Here is a 23244-nt window from a genome sequence, read left to right on the forward strand (position 1 = left end):
AGCAGATCTGTGCTGGGAGGAGAACTACAGAAACCAGAGCTAGAGGGGCCAGAAAAAGCAGCCTAGAGAGCTGGAGGCAGAGCAGCAGTGCGGAGGCAGGGTGGAGCTGGAGTTGAGACTGGGGCTGTCTGGAGCTGGGTGTGGTGAACAGCTGGGCAGAGCGAGGGGGGACCCTGGGCAGTGGGCCCAGCTCAGGGAGATGCCACCAGCCAAGAGGCCTTGAAGGCCAGACTTGGAGCGGGATCGTAACCCCAGTGGGGTGGGGGCGATGCTGGGAAGAAGGGTCCTGCCACCTAGAGCCTAAGGGCATGCAAGTGTCTGACCCACAGCATCCCTGCAGCACAGCCAGGGCCTGGACAGGAGGACTGGGACATGTGAGGAACAGACTGAACTTCCCTTACGTTCCAGAGAAGCTGGTTGTGACGTCCCCATGCCATAGAGCGGGGTGACGGGTTTTCCTTTAACCTTTCCCATTTTTCCTTATTTTTTTAAAATTGATTGCTGTTAAATAAATTGTATTTGCTTTGAACTATATGCAATGATCAGTGGGTCAGGGAAGTGTCCAGTCCGGAGAGAGCATCCTGAAGTAGGGACACCCTAGTCCCTACCATAAGTGACCATGACAAAGTTGGGGGTTGAGCCCCCCAGGAATCCTGGGCCCAGCTTTGTTGGGGTTACGAGGACTCTGCCACACAGGAGAGTGGAAGGGGAGTCCATTTCACAGGCATAGTGTATAAGCCAGGAAAGTTCCACACAAACAATAGTGGGACTTACACTTACAAAAGTGACATCAGATAGGTTCACTGGGGAATAGTACGCTGAGTGGTGTCCTCGCAAGCTGCTGAGAAGACATTTCTGAATCTGTGAGCCCCAACATTATCAGAATCCCCTTTCAGTAAGGGATTGATTATTTTCTTGATTTAAAACAACCCCCCAAATTTAAATTATTAGATGTAATTTTTTTCCCCAAATGGAAGTGAGATATCAGGCATATGGGGGAAGACAGGAATGAAGAGGATTCAGGGCAGGCAGCCTCAGCCAAAAAATGTTTTAATTTCCTATCATCAGTAAATAGGAGATATTTTATCTGAGGGGCATTATGTGTGAAAGTGCAATAAGACTCAGGTGAGAGGGGATATTTGTCCCTTGTTAAATTAATGGGAGTAGAATGTTGGACCCAAAAGGTTCATGACAATTGTAAAAAGAAAAAAGAAAAGGAGTACTTGTGGCACCTTAGAGACTAACCAGTTTATTTGAGCATGAGCTTTCGTGAGCTACAGCTCACTTCATCGGATCCGATGAAGTGAGCTGTAGCTCACGAAAGCTCATGCTCAAATAAACTGGTTAGTCTCTAAGGTGCCACAAGTACTCCTTTTCTTTTTTCTTTTTACGAATACAGACCAACACGGCTGTTACTCTGAAACATGACAATTGTGAATCACAGCTGTGTGAGCTGGAAGCACGTGGGGAAGAGAGACCCTCAAGCAAGTAATCTATCTGCCCAAGAGCATCGTATTGTAAAACAACAGAGAAAGCTTTTGACTTTGTATGTGTTGAGTGAGTGATGATTTTAACCTCAGCTCTCTCTGGACATTCTGAACAGAGGGGAGAATTTAACAGATGGGAGGGATTAATTAATTTCTAATGTTGCTCTATTTGGCTATAAAGAGCCTGAAATGGGAAGAAGGAGGAAGGGGAGGAAGGATGGTCTTGAGGTTGAGGCAGTGGCATGGCAATCTGGAGATATGGAATAAATTTCCAGCTCTGCCACAGACTTTCTATGTGAACTTGGGCAAGACACTTGATCTTACTGTGCCTCAATTCCTTATCTGTAAATGTGGCTAATAATGCTCCTGTACTTCACAGGAGTGTTGTACAGACATGCTCATTAATGTTTGAGAGGTGTTTCATGAATATGGTGATCCTGATAAGTACACAGACTGATAGAACCTCACTTAAAATCCGGTGCTGCATATGAGCTTCCTTGAAGGAAATTTATTTTCCATATGGTATCATACCCATCTTGAGTCTTCATCTCTGACAACTCGATGCTGTCTCTGAACTTAATTCTCTTGGTGAAACTCATAATATCCATAAATGGGCAAATCCTTACACTTCTAAACTTTCCCTGGACATGCGTGCCTAGTTTCCTCTACATTAGTCCTTTCCTGATGTTCACAGTGCCTCCCATTCTAGTACGAACTGTGAATTTCATTAATGTGCTATTTTATTTCTTCTAAATCATTAGTTAAAATGTTAAATAACACCAAACATAATACTAATCATTATGGTACCCACAAGATACTACCCTTCAACTTGGCCTTTGCTTTCTTCCTGGCCTACTGATCTGTAAGAAAAAGTGGGACAAATTGTGACTTTCTCAGCTTCTGATGAATTTTAGGAATGCAGAGGGGCACCACACCAATACCAGTTTCTAGAGCCATTCTGCATGTGGTGAAGAGCATCTGAGTGAATGTCTCCAGGGGCCCTAAGGCTTGCACACAGAGTAACAACTGCTAAACTAAAAGGATGCAGCATGCCTTCCCCAAGTGCTAGCATCAGACTGCCAGATGATGTGGAAGAGGTTGAGGCCAGAGTCCCACTTCTGATATCCCAGGGCATGCATCCTTTGGGATATTTTACATTGCTAGTGGCACTCTGGCTGTCCTGCATATTGTGCTCCAGGGGCACAAGGGATAAAATCCTGGCTCTATTAAAGTCAGTGGCAAAACTCCCATTGACTTTAAAGGACCAGGATTTCACATGAAGTGTATGATTGGAGTTGCCCCCTGATCAGAAATGCAAGGTGGGAAAGAGATCCTTGCACACACTTTCTGTGACACCCTGTAACCCATATGACACTCTGTACCTCATGACAGGTTTCAGAGGGAAAGTGGGGTGGGAGGAGGTATTGTTTCATGGTCTCTGTGTGTATATAATGTCTTCTGCAGTTTCCACGGTATGCATCCGATGAAGTGAGCTGTAGCTCACGAAAGCTCATGCTCAAATAAATTGGTTAGTCTCTAAGGTGCCACAAGTACTCCTTTTCTCTCTGTACCTCATGTTCACCACTTTTATATGGTTATGATATGTTTTATACAAAGTATGCCTTGTAAGGTATCATTTGAAAACTCATAATCTACTGAACATCATTGTCCTGTTTAAATGTGTGTATCAATGTTGTATAGGGAGCTATGAGATCTTGCTATATGATTGTTACTGAAATATGCTGTAGCTCTGGGTAACGCACTGAGACCATTTTCTCAAAGACAAAGACATATTTGTACACCAGCAAGGTGCTAAAGAGCCATTACCTACTTGGACATCCACCAGCAGAGGAGGAAGGTATAAACAAAGTATTTGCAATTCACCTGAAGGACAGCTTGTATGCAGTGGAACTGCTGACCTCATGACCCAGCAAAGATTTTTCCAATACAAAGGGTCAGAATATAAGAAGGGGGAAAAGGCCTCTGGCTACCTCTCCACTCCACCTCCCAGGACATCAAGGAATACCTGAAGAACACTGAACTAAGGGGAGTGGTCCTAGGCTGGAAAAAAGAAGCACCCCGTGAAATACATTGCAGCTAATGGTGAGACGACCTATATTGCTTTTAGAACTATTCACCTGGGTAAAGTTTAGAAATTAGATTTTAGTTGTATCTTTTTATTTCTTTTGTAAACAATTCTGACTTGTACACCTTATCACCTGTAAATCACTTAAAATCTATCTTTCTCTTGTTAATCAACTTGCTTTACTGTTTTATCTAAACCAGTGGGTTTGATTGAAGGGTTTGGGAAGCCTCCCCATGAGACAAAAAGGCTGATTCCCATTCATTACTCTTTGTTGGAATGATGGACTGATTTATGAGCTTGTACTGTCCAGTGAGCTACTGAATGGTACAAAATGCATATTTTGCGGGGGGCAAGGCTTGGACTGAGGGGAACATGAGTATCGCCCTCTTCATGGATGGCTGGCATAGTATTCATGTACTGAGCTGGGAGTGACTGTGTGCTCGAAGGGATCAGAGCCTGGAGAGGTTTGCTGTTCACTAGCAAAGCATTGCAAAAGGCACCCTAGGCTGGAGAGTTAAGGGGACCTAGCAGTTCAGGTTGCACCCTGGGGTATGTCACACTTTCCCAACCCCTACCTGACACTGTCCCAAGAAAGGGCAGCCAGAACACAGGGCTGTGTGTAAAATACAAAAAACACATTCAGAGTATCTCCTAAGTATCTAGCCTATGTTTTCATGCACATACATTGATTTCTATTTGATATTTAGGGTTATGTAGTTTACAAAGTCCTTTATGCGACAGATGCAGTGCTTCGTATGAAGCACAGAATATTCAGACTATTTTATTAAATTTATAAATGTTACATGTATCTTTGTGGACTGGCTAGTGATTGAACCAGGAATACAATGGGAGCTACATGATCTTTTCATGTTCTCTGCATATATATATCTTCCTACTGTATTTTCCACTCCATGCATCTGATGAAGTGGGTTTTAGCCCATGAAAGCTTATCCCCAAATAAATTTGTTAGCCAATGAGAAACTGAAGAACTGGAATTAATTTGCAAACTGGACACCATCAAATTAGGCTTGAATAAAGACTGGGAGTGGATGGGTCATTACACAAACTAAAAACTATTTCCCCATGCTAATTTTCCCCCTACTGTTACTCACACCTTCTTTCAGAGTAGCAGTCATGTTAGTCTGTATCCGCAAAAAGAAAAGGAGGACTTATGGCACCTTAGAGACTAACAAATTTATTTGAGCATAAGCTTTCGTGAGCTACAGCTCACTTCATCGGATGAAGTGAGCTGTAGCTCACGAAAGCTTATGCTCAAATTAATTTGTTAGTCTCTAAGGTGCCACAAGTCCTCCTTTTCTTTTTTCTCACACCTTCTTGTCAACTGTTTGAAATGGACCATCCTGATTATCACTACCAAAGTTTTTTTTTCTCCTACTGATAATAGCCCACCTTCATTGATTTGTCTTGTTAGAGTTGGTATGGCAACCCCCATCTTTTCATGTTCTCTGTATATGTTCTCTGTATATATATATCTTCCTACTGTATTTTCCACTCCATGCATCTGATGAAGTGGGTTTTAGCCCACGAAAGCTTATGCCCAAATACATTTGTTAGTCTCTAAGGTGCCACAAGTACTCCTTTTCTTTTTGTGAATACAGACTAACACGGCTACCACTCTGAAACCTGTCACCATACAAGGCACTGCATTTAGCCGTATGAAGTGGAAATCCAACAACTTCATGAAAAAACTCATACAGATACAGACAGACATCATCTTCCTTTCCAAATGCAAACAGATGGACATCATACCAAAAAGACTGAAGGTAAAAAATCCATTACAATCTACATACCACATAGACTATGCTCAGAGATTGTGCCGCACACTCTCAAAGAAACTGTGGAACCACCTGATCAACATCCTCTACAGCAAACAGAGAAAGATCAAGAATGAGCTCTCAAAACTGGATACTCTCATAAAAAAACAACCTTCCACACAAAATTCCTCGTGGCTGGAATTTACTAAAACTAGACAAGCCATTTACAGCACACACTTTGCTTCTCTACAAGGAAAAAAGGATACGAAACTATCTAAACTACTACATGCCACGAGGGGCCACAACAGTGGTTCCCTCAACCCACCCAGCAATATTGTTAATCTACCAACTATACTCTTAGCCTGGCAGAAGAATATGTCCTATCTCAGGGCCTCTTCTTCTGCCCCTCCACCCCCACGAACATGATACAGTTCTGTGGTGACCTAGAATCCTACTTTCGATGTCTCCGACTTAAGGCATGTTTCCAACACACCTCTGAACAGCACACTAACCCACGGAAACCTTCTTACCAACGCTACAAAAAGAAGGATTCTGTGTAGACTCCTCCTGAAGGTTGAAACAACAGACTGGACTTCTACATAGAGTGCTTCCGGCGATGAGCACGGGCAGAAATTGTGGAAAAGCAGCATCACTTGCCCCATAACCTCAGCCATGCAGAACACAACGCTATCCACAGCCTTAGAAACAACTCTGACATCATAATCAAAAAAGCTGACAAAGGAGGTGCTGTCATCATCATGAATAGGCTGGAATATGAACAAGAGGCTGCTAGGCAGCTCTCTAACACCACATTCTACAGGGCATTTGGTAACCACTGAGGGTTACCAAAAGAAACTACATTTGCTCAAGAAACTCCCTGACAAAGCACAAGATAACTGCACAGACACACTCCTAGAATCCTGACCAGGGGTATTCTATCTGCTACCCAAGATCCATAAACCTGGAAATCCTGGATGCCCCATCATCTCAGGGCATTAGCACCCTGACAGTAGGATTGTCTGGCTATGTAGACTCTCTCCTCAGGCCCTACCCTACCAGCAGTCCCAGCTATCTTTGAGACACCATTGACTTCCTGAGGAAACTACAATCCATTGCTGATCTTCCAGAAAACACCATCCTAGCCACTATGGATGTAGAAGCCCTCTACACCAACATTCCACACAAAGATGGACTACAAGCCATCAGGAACAATATCCCTGATAATGTCACAGCAAACCTGGTGGCTGAACTTTGTGACTTTGTCCTCACCCACAATTATTTCACATTTGGGGACAATGTATACCTTCAAGTCAGCGGCACTGTATGGGGACCCGCATAGCCCACAGTATGCCAACATTTTTATGGTTGACTTAGAAAAACGCTTCCTCAACTCTCGTCCCCTAATGCCCCTACTCTACTTGCACTACATTGATGACATCTTCATCATCTGGACCCATGGAAAAGAAGCCCTTGAGGAATTCCACCATGATTTCAACAATTTCCATCCCACCATCAACCTCAGCCTGGACCAGTCCACACAAGAGATCCACTTCCTGGACACTATAGCACTAATAAGCGATGGTCATATAAACACCATCCTATACCAGAAACCTACCGACCACTATACTTACCTACATGCCTCCAACTTTCATCCAGACCACATCACATGATCCATTGTCTACAGCCAAGCTCTAAGATACAACCGCATTTGCTCCAACCCCTCAGAAGAAACAAACACCTACAGGATCTCTATCAAGCGTTCTTAAAACTACAGTACCCACTTGCTGAAGTGAAGAAACAGATTGACAGAGCCAGAAGAGTACCCAGAAATCACCTACTACAGGACAGGCCCAACAAAGAGAATAACAGAACGCCACTAGCTATCACCTTCAGCCCCCAACTAAAACCTTTCCAGTGCATCATCAAGGATCTACCACCGATCCTGAAGGACGATCCCTCACTCTCACAGACCTTGGGAGACAGGCCAGTCATCGCTTACAGACGGCCCCTCAACCTGAAGCAAATACTCACCAGCAACCACACACACCACACACCAAAAACACTAATCCAGGAACCTATCCTTGCAACAAACCCCGTTGCCTATTCTGTCCACATATCTATTCAAGGGACACCATCATAGGACCTAATCACATCAGCCACACCATCAGGGGCTTGTTCACCTGCACATCTACCAATGTGATATATGCCATCATGTGCCAGCAATGCCCCTCTGCTGTGTACATTGGCCAAACCGGTCAGTCTCTACGCAAAAGAATAAATGGACACAAATCAGACGTCAAGAATTATAACATTCAAAAACCAGTCAGAGAATACTTCAACCTCCCTGGACACTCAATTACACACCTAAAAGTGTCAATTCTTCAACAAAAAAACTTCAAAAACAGACTCCAACGAGAAACTGCAGAACTGGAATTAATTTGCAAACTGGACACCATCAAATTAGGCTTGAATAAAGACTGGGAGTGGATGGGTCATTACACAAACTAAAAACTATTTCCCCATGCTAATTTTCCCCCCTACTGTTACTCACACCTTCTTGTCAACTGTTTGAAATGAGCCATCCTAATTATCACTACCAAAGTTTTTTTTCTCCTGCTGATAATAGCCCACCTTATTTGTTTTGTCTCATTAGAGTTAGTATGGCAACCCCCATCTTTTCATGTTCTCTGTATACGTTCTCTGTATATATATATCTTCCTACTGTATTTTCCACTCCATGCATCTGATGAAGTGGGTTTTAGCCCATGAAAGCTTATGCCCAAATACATTTGTTAGTCTCTAAGGTGCCACAAGTACTCCTCATTCTTTTTGCTGATACAGACTAACATGGCTGCCACTCTGAAACAAGTCCCATTTTGTGTCAGATCTCTAAGTCATGTTTAGTGTTCATTGTAGTTATCCTACCTAAGTATTTGAAGTGCTCAACACACTCTGATGCCTCCTCAAATGGTAACAAGTCTGGAAGTTTAATCCCAGGGAAGTTGTGTAGACTGGTTTGATCTGGTTCAAGAGGCCTGGCAAATAAAGAACAGCAAATTGTATGAAGAGGCAGCCTTGATCTGGGAGTCAAAAATGAACATGAGACTGGGAGAGAGGCCCTTGAGCGAACATGAAATACTTTGGTGACACCAGGTAAACTAGGCTATGTATAAGCTGTTTATTTTTTAAGAGATGTTTTCTCTATAATGGTTTTGTTCTGAATAAATAGTACTTTGCTTTCTGAAGTCTGGCTTGTCACTGATTAACCCTGTCACCGCCCCTGAGAGAACTGGACTGCAGTGCTGCTGAAGGGCTGAGAGAATCCTGGTTGATTGCAGGTCCAGAGGAAGAGTGTTGTGGGCCTCTGCCCTGAGAAAGGTGACAGCTAGAGACCTGAGACCTAAGTGGGGAGTCATCAAGGGGGCCACAAAGGGGTCAGAAGTGCAGTTATCTTGAGAACAAATATTTTAATACACCAAGCACTCACTGTGACATACTATAGGGAAGATAGGCCATTTAGAGCTATGCTAATACCTCCATAAAAGGAAAATATGATTAAGAGCCAAGATGATGTGAAGATATAACTGTCGATTACAAACCTTTGACAGCTCCCTGAACGTACAGTCATCTAGATCTGCTTGCTGCAGATCTGATCATGTACCATTTCCAGAGGAAGATACCCATTTTCCCACTTCGTCCTCCTCAGCTTCTCACTTCTTTCAAAACAGGATGGGTTTCCCTTGCTTTGACACCTTCTCTTCGACACCTGCTGTTGCTCACCCAATACACATACCAATCAGGCAATAGTCATCTTCAATTTTAAAAACCTGTAGCCAGAAATATCCAATGTATTCATGGGGTTTTTGGAAGGAGGAAATTGTACGGGTTTCCAAATGAAAGAATGTAGATTTGCTTTAAAAGGAAGGGAGATTGTGAGATTTCAGGGAACTGTAAATATATACAGGGAACATTTTGTGAAAATGAAAGCTTTCTTAAATCCTGTGCAGGCATATAATGGTCTCCCGCATACTATTATCAAATTCATCAGAAAGCTGGGAATTCACAGAATGTGAGTTCCAGCTACACATTTCACCCCTGTGATGGGGAAGCAAACTGTATGTTACAAGTAGCTTTAATGCCTTTGCTGTCAGACCTTGAAGCTGCATATGGACACATCCTAAAGATCTGCAGCTCTGGTTCTTTCCTCACTGGTTTCAAAGCCCCAGCCTAGCAGCTTGTGCGTTTTTGCATATTTTCTCACTGCGTTGTCCCATTGCCTTTAAAAGGCTAAACGTTCAGTACTAAATTTGGTCATGCAGCTCTTCCAGATTCCCTGGAATGTCCTCAGGTTTCAAACTCCTCTGATAGAAAGAAAGCCCGCCTCCTGCCTTTCCTGATTGGTTTTTCTGAACCAGGCTGTACAGCTGTTAAATGTAATTGGCCAGCTAATTTACCAACCCCTGTCCCCCCTTTATAACCAATTTATCCTAGGTTGCAGTGAGTTAGAGCTGCTTAGATTTAACACTTCAGCACCTGAACGGTGGGGAGGGGAGGAAGTAGCTTCTGCTCTTCTATTATTTAACTAATTTTCCTCCACTCTTTGGCTTTGCATATCATCACAGCTGTGCTTCACCTACAAACTGCCAAGATGTCCAGGGTAGCAAAATACAGAAGGCAAGTCAGTGAAGATCCAGATATTGATAGCTTATTGTCTACTTTGTCTCCAGAGGAGATGGAAGAGCTAGAGAAGGAGTTGGATGTGGCTGATCCGGATGGAAACATCCCTTTGGGGCTCAGGCAGAGAAACCAAACTGACAAGCACTCAACTGGCTTATACAACCGAGAAGCAATGCTCAACTACTGTGAAAAGGAGACCAAGAAACTTATTCAGAGGGAACTGTCAGTGGACGTAAGTCACATCTGCCAGTATTTGAGTTGTAAACAGGGACATTTGGAGAGAACTCCATCAGGCTAGCTTAGGGGACAGGATGGAAACTAACATTTAGGAACAATTGGCACGTAGGAAAGTGAGCAGGCAAGTTCCATGGCTGGGTGCTGAGAAATCTAAATGGCATCCCTTTCTATTCAGGGGATGGGCAGATGCATTGGGAAGGGGTCAGGGAAATTCTTGAAATCCCAACATTATTCAGAAGTACAGAAGCCCTTGCTACTGCCTGAAATTTTTTTCTGTTTGACTCTGGTAATCACGAACTAATGTAAGGCTAACATCCTTTGGCAAGGCTTTTATGGGAGGCAGCTTTTCCCAACAGAACACACCTCAAGACTTCAGTGCATTAAAACAATCCACAGTTGTGTGTTCTCCACATTTGTTCTCTTTGGTTTTGGAGAATTCCACTACCCCAGTCTTTTCAGTTCATCATATACAAATATTGGAAAGATTTCTTGGAATAGCAGAAAAGATGGGTGGTGGGTTTGCTGTCCTACGAAAATCAGTGTCAGAAGTAGGTGTTCTAGTGCACTAAGCCAGGGGTTCTCAGACTTGTGTCCTGTGACCCCTCTCACATAGCAAGCCTCTGACTGCGACCTCCCTTAGAAATTAATAACACTCTTTGATATATTTAACACCATTATAAATGCTGGAGGCAAAGCGGAGTTGGGGTGGAGGCTGACAGCTCACGACCCCCCATGCAATAACCTCTCGACCCCCAGTTTGAGAACCCTGCACTAAGCCATTTGGTTTGTGATTTTTGTTGTAAACATAATTCAGCTGAAGTTCACTCTTTTGTTAGAGTTGGATTTATTTATGCTTCTTTTCTATTCATTTCTCTTTTTCTCTACCTGGAAAGTCTTATCAGTTTCTCAGGTACTGTGAATTTCTCTCTTTCAATGGCTTGCTCTCAGCCCTGATTCTGATGAGGAGTTTGGCTTGTGGTTTCTTTGTCATGTGCCTCCCATTCAAGGCTTCTTATATGTAGCTTTGATGGAAGCCAATTCCATTTTTCTGCAACATTTATTACCCTATGGAGTAGGAATACACAGCATTTGCTTCAGCCTTGGGAGGGTGGGGAAATGTTGGCTCGCATTTGCCATTCTCTGCAAGGTTTGTTTTTTTTTTAATATGGCAAACTGGAGCCGCACCCAAAAGGGCGAATGATGGGTCCCTCTACTTGTCTTCAAGCTTCCATGTCCCAAGCCTGACTGTAGGTGCTGTAAAAGGACAGGACTGACGGAAAAAAACAGTGTGAGCATAGTAAAGGCTTATGTGAAATACCCATTTTAACAGTCTGTATTGGCCCTAATTTCTTACCTGTTCCAGTTTGTCCAGGGACACCTTGAATCTGCCAGCTCACAGCTGAGTAATCAAGCCCTAAACTAGACTGTAAACTCTTTGAGCCAGGGATTGTGTCTTATGTATTTGTACAGCATTTGAGCCTCAATTCTGGTTGAGGCCTCTGGGTACAGCCAGAATATTGTAGATTTAGAAGGAACAAACAAGATATTTGCTATCTAAACGAAGAGTTCAATATTTCTCTCTCTCCCCACTCCCCATGGTTTGAATACCGCTGTGGGATTTGGTCTCACTCTGATGTGGCCTGGCAGTTTTTCTCTAGCAGGGCACTCACTGACTTCCACAATGATCTATATAGGACATTCCGTGTAGGTTGATGGACTTCTGCCCACTCCCAGAGACTGTACTTAACAACTCACTGCCTAGATACTATGGCTGTAAAGTACAGTTCACCTTAGTACCACAGGTCCAAATTTATTCTCTCACTTGCTGACTGGCATGCAATGGGAGATGTGCTCTTTGCAATGTAAACCAGGCAGAATGAATAATTCCTGTTACCATAAAACAAATAGTTGTGCAAAGAATGGAATCTTGAGTAGGAGTAGGGAGGTCATATTACCCCTGTGTTTGGGACTGGAGCAACTACTACTGGAATCCTGTGTCCAGTTCTGGTGCCCACAATTCAAGAAGGATGTTGATAAACTGGAGAGGGTTTGGATAAGAGTCGTGAGAATGATTAAAGGATTAGAAACCCTGCCTTACTGTAAGAGAGGCAAGGAGTTCAATCTCAATAACAAAAGAAAAGGGTGACTTGATCACAGTCCATGAGGTCTAGATCAACAAAGGTCCTCGGGTGCCTAAGTCCAACTTAAGCACTGCTGACATTGTGTGTGCACCTCATGCTAGTGGTCAGGGCACTCAGCTGGGCTGGGGGAAACCCAGGTTCACATCCCTGTTCAGCCTGATTTGGAGAAGGGACTTGAACCTGGGTCTATACTAGGACGGCTTTTTGGTGTGTTGTTTTTGGATACATTTCACTCCTGCCCAGCTTAGGCAGCTTGTTGGCTTCTGAGATCCCTTTCTTGGATGTCTAATGCTCTCCACACATTGCATAGGGAGCCTGGACACCTAATGCAGGGCTAAGGATTCTGTGAGGTGGCCGGGCATCTTGGAGTTACACATTACAGTGCCTAAGTCCCTTTGTGGATCGAGCGCTAGGTACCTACATGGGGAAGAGCAATTTCATGACAGCGGGCTCTTCAGTCTAGCAGACACAGGTCTAACAAGATCCAACAGCTGGAAGGTGAAGCTAGACATTCAGTCTAGAAATAAGGTGCAATTTTTTTACAGTGAGTGTAATTAACCATTGGAACAACTTACCCAGGGCTGTGGTGGGTTCTCCATCACTCGCAATTTAAAAATCAAGATGATGTTTTTCTAAAAGATCTGCTCTAGTTTAAATAGAGGAATTAATTCAGTCCATTGGCCTGTGTTATGCAGAAGGTCAGACTAGATGATTACTGCCTGGCTTTATGGTCTATGAATCTACAAAATGATGTTAGGAAGGGCTTGTGACAGTCAGCATTCTGCAATGGCATGCAGACAACCCAAGTTCACAGTGAGCACTCAAGAGCTGTCATTTGGAAAGCCTAAATAATCAGGCTGCATGAGATGCGCTGGTTCTCAGTAGATTGTAAGAAGACTTCTGCTACTTCTTGCATTTGGCATCTATGGTGATGGCACATAGTTTTTATTCACAGGCAACACTAACCCTGAGCTGGAGTTAGATGAGAAAGTATCTGTAATAAAAAGGAAGAGAAAGGAAAACGTGATTTTTGAAAACTAGAAAGCTAGGAATGTTGTCAATAAGGCTAAACTTTAAATAAGTTGGAAAATATGCAAATTCACCCAAGGGGTGTGTGTGTGTTGTGGGGGAAGGACTTTTTGGTGGAGTGGGTGAGGGGAAGGACTGTGGGAGTGACTCACTTTTCAGAGTAGAAGTGCACAGTAAGAAGAGATTTGAAGGAGAACAGTGAGGTTAGTTGCTCTGTGGCTGGAAGGATGGGGCTATGGTCCTGGTGTCTTGAGGGTGCTGCTTTCTCTCTAAGTTGACCCGCAGTAACTTTAGGCTGTGGAAGACAAAGCTTATTGGCTGTTGGTCAAACTCTTTGGTAAAATTGGCCCAGTTAGATTGCATTGCAGTAATTGGATATTGTGGAGCTAACTTACTTCTTCTATTTCCATCCCTGGAGGGAAAGAAAAAAATATCCCTCAACCCCTTCCCCCTCTTGGCATTGTTAGGAACTGGAGATTAGCACTTGTAAAATACCAAGTCCCAGCACTCGTAGTTCAGTGCCTTCTGCTCTTTCGTGGGCCACACAGATCGGGAGAGAGCTCATACGACCACAGTGGCTGTCACCGAAAACAGGCCACTTTTGTTACTCTCTAGAATGTAGGAGGCATGTACAGAATTACTATTATTTTGTTAGACAGCTTTAGCACACTGGACACAGTTGGAGCTTTCTGATTTGCTCTCTGTGTTATCAGTTAATACCACAGCAATAGTGCCCAGTGACTACACAAATCACTTTCCCTGTGTTTAGATTTTATATCATGATTATCTTTGGCTGTACATTTGGAGCTACTATTGGATCTTGTGGAGCTTTGTGCTTTACAAGCCCCCATGTATTCTCCCTGAACACCCTGGTCTCATGCTCCTGATTAAATAAATCAAGCAAAAATGTTACAAGCAGAAAACAGAATTGAAAGCATGTGTGAGGAAGGGATGGGGCGAGGACCAACAAGGGAAGGGCATAAAGTTTCTTTTGACTGTAATGACTGTAGAAACATCTTAAAGATTTTACTATCTGTTGGGTCTCAGTTTCCAGTAACTGGAAATGAGACCAGGTTTTTTTCTTCCTTAAACTATAGAAAGTGCCTGAATCCAAAACACTGTAGAAAAGGGACACGGATGTTAAATATCCAGGGGATTTTCCTTCTAGCTCCACGTTAGAATCTCATGCTGCATGACATTATTGCTAAGCAGCTAATTTTGCAAGGCGACATGGGTGTTCACAGGTCCAATGACAGGCAATACAGAGCCCTCATGACCTGCCCAGAGCTTGCCTGGTTTTGTTTAACATTCCAGTGCCTTTAACAAGGATTACAGGAGGAAGGCTGTACACGCTAACCCAGGCAGTGGCGAGAATTTTGTTGATATCTTAAATATGTACCTTTTAAAGAGATACTGACCAGACTGCTAGGCTAAAATGATACTTACCAATGGGGCTGTGGATTGTAGACATGTTGCAATTTTCCTGCCACCCCCGCCCCCATTCTTCTTAGTAGTAGAGTATTAATATTTATGAGAACTCTTTGAAGCACTTGGAGACCATTCTAGCTCTGCTGTAGCCCTTGTTTGGGAAGAACTGATCACTTTTCCTGGATCTGGCAAAATATACAGGAGCAAACTGTGGTATTGGACAGAGAGGGCTTCAGCCCTGCTAACCCCTGAAGTATCTCTTGAACTGATTTTTGTTTTCTGAGGACTAGCTCCAGACATCCCAAATGCCTGCTGAATCTTGGAGGAGTGAGGTGAAAAGGGCAAACTTGAGTAACCATGAAGATGTTTATAAACAACCCAAAATAGAAGTGAGCTTCTCTGCACTGGGGAGCCAAGTCCACATCTTGGTTATGCATTAATGAACCTTTGTTTCCTGTTGCTAGTGAGTGAAAATATCTCCCAGTTCAGTCATTAGCCTTAGGCACTTGTCTCTCTTTAGAAGCACTTAACAGAACCTCAGACCTGCACAGAGATCCATGTATCAGGGGGCTTATGTGAAAGTAGGCATTGAGGTGAAATTTAGGTCAGGGATCTACAAAAAGATTTTCAATATCAGAGGGCTCTTTAATCTAGCAGACAAAGGCAGCACAAGATCCAATGGCTAGAAGCTGAAGCAGGCTAGAGATGTGCTGCACATTTTTAATGGTGAGGGTAATTAATCATTGGCACAGTGTACCTAAGGAGACATGATGGATTCTCCATTGCTGGAAGTCTTTAACCAGGATTGGATGGCTCTTTCTAAAAAATAAGCTCTAATTCAATCACAAACTATGGGCTCAATGCAGGAATCACTGAGTGAAATTCACTGGCATATATATGGGGGGGTTGTTCTTGTGGGGATAGTGTTGCTGAGCACCAGGAATTGTGCTTTGGGTTTCCTTGGCTCTCTCTCTCTCTCTCTAGTTTTGGGGCTTGAGGAACTGAATAAAGAGTTGTCCTGCTGGGTTCTGTCTAGAGTGATTTCTGCTAACTATTTGACAGACCTCTCCTCTTCGTTTATGTTCTGCACACACGTTATCTCTGGGGACCCGCCCCAGAGCATCCCATAGTCCATTAGTCAGGACTCTAAAGTTCAAATCCCTGCTCCACAGAGTGGGGAATTGAACATGTGTCTCCCTTGTCCTGGTGAGTGTGTGACTCAGTAGGCTAAAAGCTGTTGCTACTTCTCCCTCTTCTCCAGTCTGTTTGGGGAAGTTGAGGCATGCTCTGAGCATGCCTTCTGAATTGGGCCCCCAGGCAAGAGGAGGGGGATAACTAGTTTGAAGATCCCACTGGAGCTTGGGCAGGCGGTAGGCACACAACCTCACTGGCAGAAACATTGGCACTAGGGTCTCCAGGCATCCGTTTTTTGACCAGAACGCCCAGTCGAAAAGGGACCCGGTTCCCCATTCCTGGCCAATGGGAGCTGCAGGGGGCGGTGCCTGAGATCAGGGGCAGCACGCAGAGCTTCTTGGCCATCCCTAGACCTAGGAGCCAGAGGGACATGCTGGCTGCTTCCCAGGAGCCACGTGAAGTGAGTGGTGCCTGGAGTCTGCACCTCTCACCCCCTCCCATGCCCCAACCCTCTGCCCCAGCCCTGAGCCCCCTCCCACACTCCAAAACCCTTGGCCCAGCTCAGAGCCCCCTCCTGCACCCCAAACCCCTCATCCCAAGCCCCACCCCAGAGCCCGCACCCCCAGCCAGAACCTTCGCCCCCTCTCACACCCCAACTCCCTGCCCCAGCTCAGAACCCCCTCCCACACCCAAACTCCCTCCCAGAGCCCGTACCCTGCGCGCCCTCTCTCACCCCAACCCCCTGCCCCAGCACCTGAGCCACCTCCCACACCCAAGCTCCCTCCTGGAGCCCACACCCCTTCCCACATTCCAAATGTCTCGGCCCCAGCCCAGAGCCCTCTCCTGCACCCCAAACTCCTCATCCCTGGACCCACCCCAGAGGCCACACCCCCAGTTGGAGCCCTCACCCCCTCCTGCACCCCAGCCCCCTGCCTCAGCCTGGAGCCCCCTCCCGTATCCTGAACCCCTCATTTCTGGCCCCACCCCAGTGCCCACACCCCCAGCCCAGAGCCCTCACCCCCTCCTGCACCCCAACCCCTGCCCAGCCCGGCGTAAATGTGTGAGCGAGGGTGGGGGAGAGCGAGCAACAGAGGGAAGGGGGATGGAGTAGAAGGGGCGGAGCAGGGCAAGGATGTTTGGTTTTCTGCAATCAGAAAGTTGGCAATCCTAATCGGCACCTTCAAGGCTAGGTGGCAGCTGAGCAGGGATTTTGAGAATCTCGGTTGTGTCTAAATGTTGGACTTAGGCCTAAAGGGTCAGGTAGGTTCCTAAGTCGCATTGTGGATCTCTCTCTAGGAGTATATCTACCCCTTCTCTTGCTATTTGCCTTTACAGCAGAAACCCATGGGCCTTGGTGTTTCCTCCACGCTCCATGGCAATGGATTGATGACTCTTTGCTTTGCCTCTCTGCCCCTTTTACACTTGGTGGAAATTTTAGTTTCTCCTTTAGAGTCCCCATCCATCCACAGCCTCACTCACAACAACAAGCCTATGCTTTTCACACCAGCCTGGGCAGAGACTGCATCTTCTCCTATGTGTGAAAAGTGCGAGCACATTGGGGCACTATCCTAGTACCAAAAATAAATACTGTTTTATGGGGGTTCTCTTCTCCCAAACCGCACCGTTAGTGACTTCTGATCAGCAACCTGCTTTCCAGTCACAGAGCCTGTAAAAGCTGCCCCAAACATAAGCCAGAAGGAGTGGAGTTTTCCCTGAGTAAGCACTTTGGGATTTGGCACTGGAATAGCAGGGGCTTCTGAAAGCCAGGAGTGAAGCTCATTGTGGGACCAGAAGTGTTCAGAGTGGACAGACTCCCATTTCAGAGCAATTAAACCTTCGAGAGCCTCCTATTGTTCCATGCCCTACAGGAGGTTTTGTCTGAACCAATATGCTTGAGGATTTCCCTATGCTTTGGGGCAATACAGTTTATCTTTTGTTAAATAACATTGCTGCTGGGCAGAACTTTGCTCTTCCATGCCATATTTTGAAATTAACAACTACTGAAAAGGGATCTCAGAAGTAGTTTACGTACTCCAAATGTACTGCATTTGAAGAGTCTAGCTTTCAGAGGATGGTTGGAGAATGTAGAGCAATGGAAACATTGGGTGTTAGCCCTAACTGGTGTAATATTGGCTGAAAATCTCCTTTTATTTTGACTGGATTGGCCCAAGGAACCAATTCTAAGAGAGGCACCAATATATGAAAACAATATTCAGTTGGAGAGCAGCAGTCTAGAGCTCCAACAACATACACTTGAGTTCCCGATAAAGGTCTCCCAAAGGTTCCTACAACTCTCTCTGAATTGTTACTTGGGCTGGTGCAGTACTTCATGCTGTGCAGTTCTGAATACAGGATTTATGCTTGTGTCATCTTTGGGAGACAATGCCACCAAAAGCTAAATCTACAAAACTTTAACTCTGTGTAGAAGCTGCGGAGAGCCGAGAGATTTTCTTAAATTTCATGGGCGTACTCCTGAGCTTGCTATTTTTTTTTTGACACTGTTTAGAAAAAACATGCTCCAGACTTGGGTAGCCGGGACAGGTTTGAGGGAAATCATAAAAGAAGAAAACAAATGGTTGTATCATTTTCTAAACATGTTAAGGATTTTGTGACTAACACTGATGCATTTAAACTCTGCTACTTTGTTTACCAGCCGTTTCTGTAGACTTGCCAGGCATGTTCCTTCATCAACTCTGGCGACCATCTCTCTCTTTCTCCCCTCCCCCAACACACACTTCTTCTCCCGTAGACCTTGCTCTGGGCATTGTCATGGTCTCATGTAACCTCACTGTCTGGTGTTCATTTAGCCTGGTCTGCAAAGCAAGCAATAGGCTGTAGCAATGACCATGGGGGTGTGTGAGGTTACCCTCACCAGCTGCATGTGGATCACCCCCTTTCTGTGAAATTGGGGAAGGAGAACAGATGCTGCTATGGGTCCAGGAATCAGGGAGAGGCAGTGGGACATGCATCCCCCCAGCTAACACACAGAGAGCGCACTGAAAAGTGAATGCAGACTGACAGGACACTAATGTGTGTCTGTTCTGGATAGGGGCTATTCCAGCAGACAGCAGCTGGAGATGGAACAGGCAGTGACCACTCACAATCCCAGGTTGCCTATATGTCTCTTTCTTACAACAATGTTTACAAAACACCAAAACAAAGCCTTTGGAGAAACATTCTCTAACAATCCGGAATAGAACAACTAATCCCCTTTCTTTCTCTATTAACTTTAATTGTAGGGAATTAAATCCACTCCAGCTTCTGGAATATGGAATAGGCAGGGTATCATAACCTACAATCAGTTCTTTAAAAAGAGGGGAAAGGCACTTGAGACTTTGTAGGCATGATATCTTGCTGTCTGCAGTACCTGTTTGTGTCTTCAGATCCTTTAGAAAATACAGATACTTTGCACTATATGGCTATATTAGTAGAAAAGATTTTTTTTTTGAGGGGCTCATTTCATCTTTGTTCACCTAACTTCTTGATTATCAAACAGAAAATAATATGTTTTATTATATTAAATTGCTCATAAATGGAGTTCACCAGCAGCAAAAATGTGCAGCTGATCAGTTTTACACTCGCCCTGCAACTGCAGAGAAGAGCACACATGGGTTGAGTTCTCAGCCATTCTATAGCTGGTTGCAGAACAGACACACATCCCGTACACTCTGTCATGAATCATAGACTATCAGGGTTGGAAGAGACCTCAGGAGGTCATCTAGTCCAACCCCCTGCTCAAAGCAGAACCAACACCAACTAAATCATTCCAGCCAGGGTAACCCATTCCAGTGCTTCACCACCCTCCTAGTGAAATAATGTTTCCTAATATCCAATCTAGACACCCCCCACACTGCAACTTGAGACCATTGCTGCTTCTTCTGTCATCTGCCACCACTGAGAACAGCCGAGCTCCATCCTCTTTGGAACCCCCCTTCAGGTAGTTGAAGGCTGCTATCAAATCCCCCCTCACTCTTCTCTTCTGCAGATTAAACAAGCCCAATTCCCTCAGCCTCTCCTCATAAGTCATGTGCCCCAGCCCCCTGATAATTTTCATTGCCCTCTGCTGGACTCTCTCCAGTATGTCCACATCCTTTCTGTAGTGCATTGCAATGAGGACTATGAGCTCCTAGACAGCTAAGGAACAGCACAATGGTCTGGTTAAAAAGGGAAAGGGCGAACTATGGAAATAGGAAAAGTTTGTAGTTTAATGAAAAGCAGGAACAATTAGGATGATATGCACACAGATATGAACTGTATTTTCATGTAAATGCTGTGTAAGACAATGGCATAAAAATATTTTGTTTCTAATGCTATTAGGAAAAGGGCCATTTGCAGGGTTTGTGTTTTCCAAAGGAACTGGGTGAGTTGCAGTATAAAGTTTGGCCAGAGGTTCTTAGGATGTTCCAAAAACAAACTTCCTAGCTGAAAAACGTTAGTTCCATCTAAGGGCACAAATGGAGGGAGAAAATGGTTCTGAATTTCTAACCAAACTATAAAAGCATCTTCATTCCATATTTACATATAGGACAGCTATATAGGACTGCAGTGAAATACATGGAGATATTGTATTGTTTAATTTATATGGACTGAGTTGCCATTGATGAAGGAATTGTGTTCATTTTCTATTTATGGTTAGCTGGAATTTGACTTATAAAGCAGAAAGGGAATTCAGATGCTTTATGTATCGCTTTTCGCCTCAGCATTATTACGTCATTCGTACATTAAAATGGCCTCTCTGACTCAACTCCCGATGAGGCAGTCACACTGAACCAGCTGTGTCACTCAATCTTCCCCATGTCTCAGTGGGCACCCTGGCACTTCGGAGCATGCATCCTCTCACGCTGTATTTCATAGGAGATGACATTTTCAGGGCAATTATATCTTCCCCCATGGTAACATGTGCAGTGTGGGGATCAAATGAAGAGGGTTCTTTTCAAATATTTCCAAACCAATTGTGTATTGATGGTGGCAAAACATCATCATGGTGAAATATCACATGATGAAACTACATGATCCCTTCTCAGTTCTCTCACTACCTTTACCAAAAGCTTAGTGGCAAATAGGGATAAATAACACCCACGGAATTCCTAGGAAACAGCTAAATTGAAGAAATAAGGCAATGAAGGGGACCCTGAATATACCACCTCCTGCTGAGAGAACCAAGATCAGGTCACTTCTGGTTAGGACTTTCATACTTGTGGAAGAGCCATGTTTCCATCTGACTCATTATCAGGCCAGATTGAGCAGCGACCAGAACTGGAACCAGATATGTCACTTGTACTCATCTGTTCTGAATGTGCTGTAAAATGCGAGGAATTAGGTGAGTACAGTTTGCACAGCAATGGGCCCGCCGAAGAGGAAACGTAAACAGACCAGTTATTGGCCAGCATGATCAGGCTGAATTGGTAGGTGCCAAGACACTTGGAACAAGCCAGAGCCCAGCACTTTTAGAAGCTTTAATCTCCATAGGCCACCTCTCCAGATGAAGATAACTGCAGTTTGTTCCATTTGATGCAAAAGTCTCACCTCTTGGCCCACAGACCATGTGGCCCTTCATTTGGATAACCCTGCTTTATTTAAGTATCATGTTCTGGGTAAAAGTTTCAGAAGTCCCCAAAATCCAGGGCCTCCAAGGTATTTAGGTGCATAACTGGGGGAGGAGAAAAATAGGCTTTTCTTATAACCAGTGCACAACGATATCAACGACATGAAAGAGAATCTCTTGCTGACCTCCCCACCCTCAAAGAAGTAACACAAGCTATTATGCAAACTAAGAAGAACAAGGCAGCAGGGCCAGATGGCATACCAGCTGTGGTCTACAAGTTTGGAGGTGAAGAACTGGTAACGAAGCTCCACAAACTTTTTCTTCTTATCTGGTATAATAATAAGATTCCAGAAGACTTGAGAAATGCTAACATTGCTATAATCTTTAAGAAAGGAGATAAGTCGGAGTGTGGAAACTATCGAGGCATTGCCTTGGTATCTACAACAGGGAAAATTCTTGCCTGTATCCTCTTAAACCGATTACTTCCCCTTTCTGAGGAAATATTGCCGGAATCTCAGTGTGGTTTTAGACCATCCCAGGGACAACAGACATAATCTTCATTGCCTGCCAAATTCAGGAAAAGTCTCAGGAGCAAAATCAGGACCTGTACATGGCCTTCATCATTTTGACAAAGGCCTTTGACTCTGTCAATCACGAAGCCCTGCGGAAGGTGCTGGCCAGATTTGGCTACCCTCCAAAATTTATTAAGGCCCTCAGGCTTCTCCATGATCAGATGACTGCCATGGTTCTCTGTAATGGCCTAGAGACGGAGCCTTTCATCATCAAAATGGGGGTTAAGCAAGGATGCGTTATTGCCCCAACCCTGTTCTACATCTATTTAGCAGTCATTTTGGTCCTCGTTAAAGATCACCTCCCGAATGAAGCTGACATTCAATACAGAATGGATGGGCGGGTCTTTAATCTTCAACGTCTCCTCGAAGTCTAAAGTCCTCAGGGTGTCCATTACTGATCTTCAGTATGCTGATGACCGTGCTATCCTCATGCACACTGAGAATGACCTTCAGTCTACACTGGATTTTTTTGCACAAGCTTACCGAAGCCTAGGACTCTCACTCAATATTGAAAAGCAACCTGCTTCTGGGCTTGCACATGACCCACCACAAATCACCATTGAGGGACAGACTTTGGAGACAGTCGAGCACTTTTGTTACCTCAGTAGCCAACTTTCTCAAAACACAAAAATCAACAGTGACATCCAGTACAGGATCCAGCGCACAAGTGCTTCCTTTGGGAAATTGCTCCAACACGTTTTTACGGACCATGACCTATGGCAGGACACCAAGTTCTAGGCCTATAAGACAATTGTTGTTCATTCACTCCTCTATGGATGCAAAATCTGGGTGACCTATAGACAGCACCTCAAGAGTGGTACCTCCAGCGATGCCTCTAGAAGCTCCTTTGCGTCAAGTGGCAAGATAGCTGAACGAATGCCAGCATCCTCGCTGAAGCCAGTGTCACCAGCATTGAAAATAATGATCCTCCTGCACAAACTTCACTGGGCTGGAGATTGTGTGCGGGTGCCAGACTCTCGTCTCCCAAACAAGTCCTCTACTCTCAGCTCACCCATGTTCAGAGATCCTGAGGTGATCATAGGAAACGCTACAAAGACACACTGAAAGCACATCTTAAGAAAAAGACATTACAACCTGGGAAGAGCAAGCCACCAACCGACCCCAGTGGTGCC

The 23244-nt window shown here is 44.5% G+C and overlaps 1 protein-coding gene across 1 annotated transcript in view; it reads left to right on the forward strand.

The window, feature by feature from the left end:
* Positions 1-9819: 9819 nt before the first annotated feature.
* LMOD1 (leiomodin 1) overlaps positions 9820-23244 on the forward strand; it is a 49297-nt gene continuing 35872 nt past the window's right edge. The window contains exon 1 of the mRNA XM_074935834.1: positions 9820-10257. Coding sequence (XP_074791935.1) covers positions 9997-10257 — 261 coding nt within the window. The 5' untranslated portion in view covers positions 9820-9996. The remainder of the gene's footprint in view (positions 10258-23244) is intronic.

Source organism: Natator depressus, chromosome 21, assembly GCF_965152275.1.
Source record: "Natator depressus isolate rNatDep1 chromosome 21, rNatDep2.hap1, whole genome shotgun sequence".
Taxonomy (NCBI): domain Eukaryota; kingdom Metazoa; phylum Chordata; order Testudines; family Cheloniidae; genus Natator; species Natator depressus.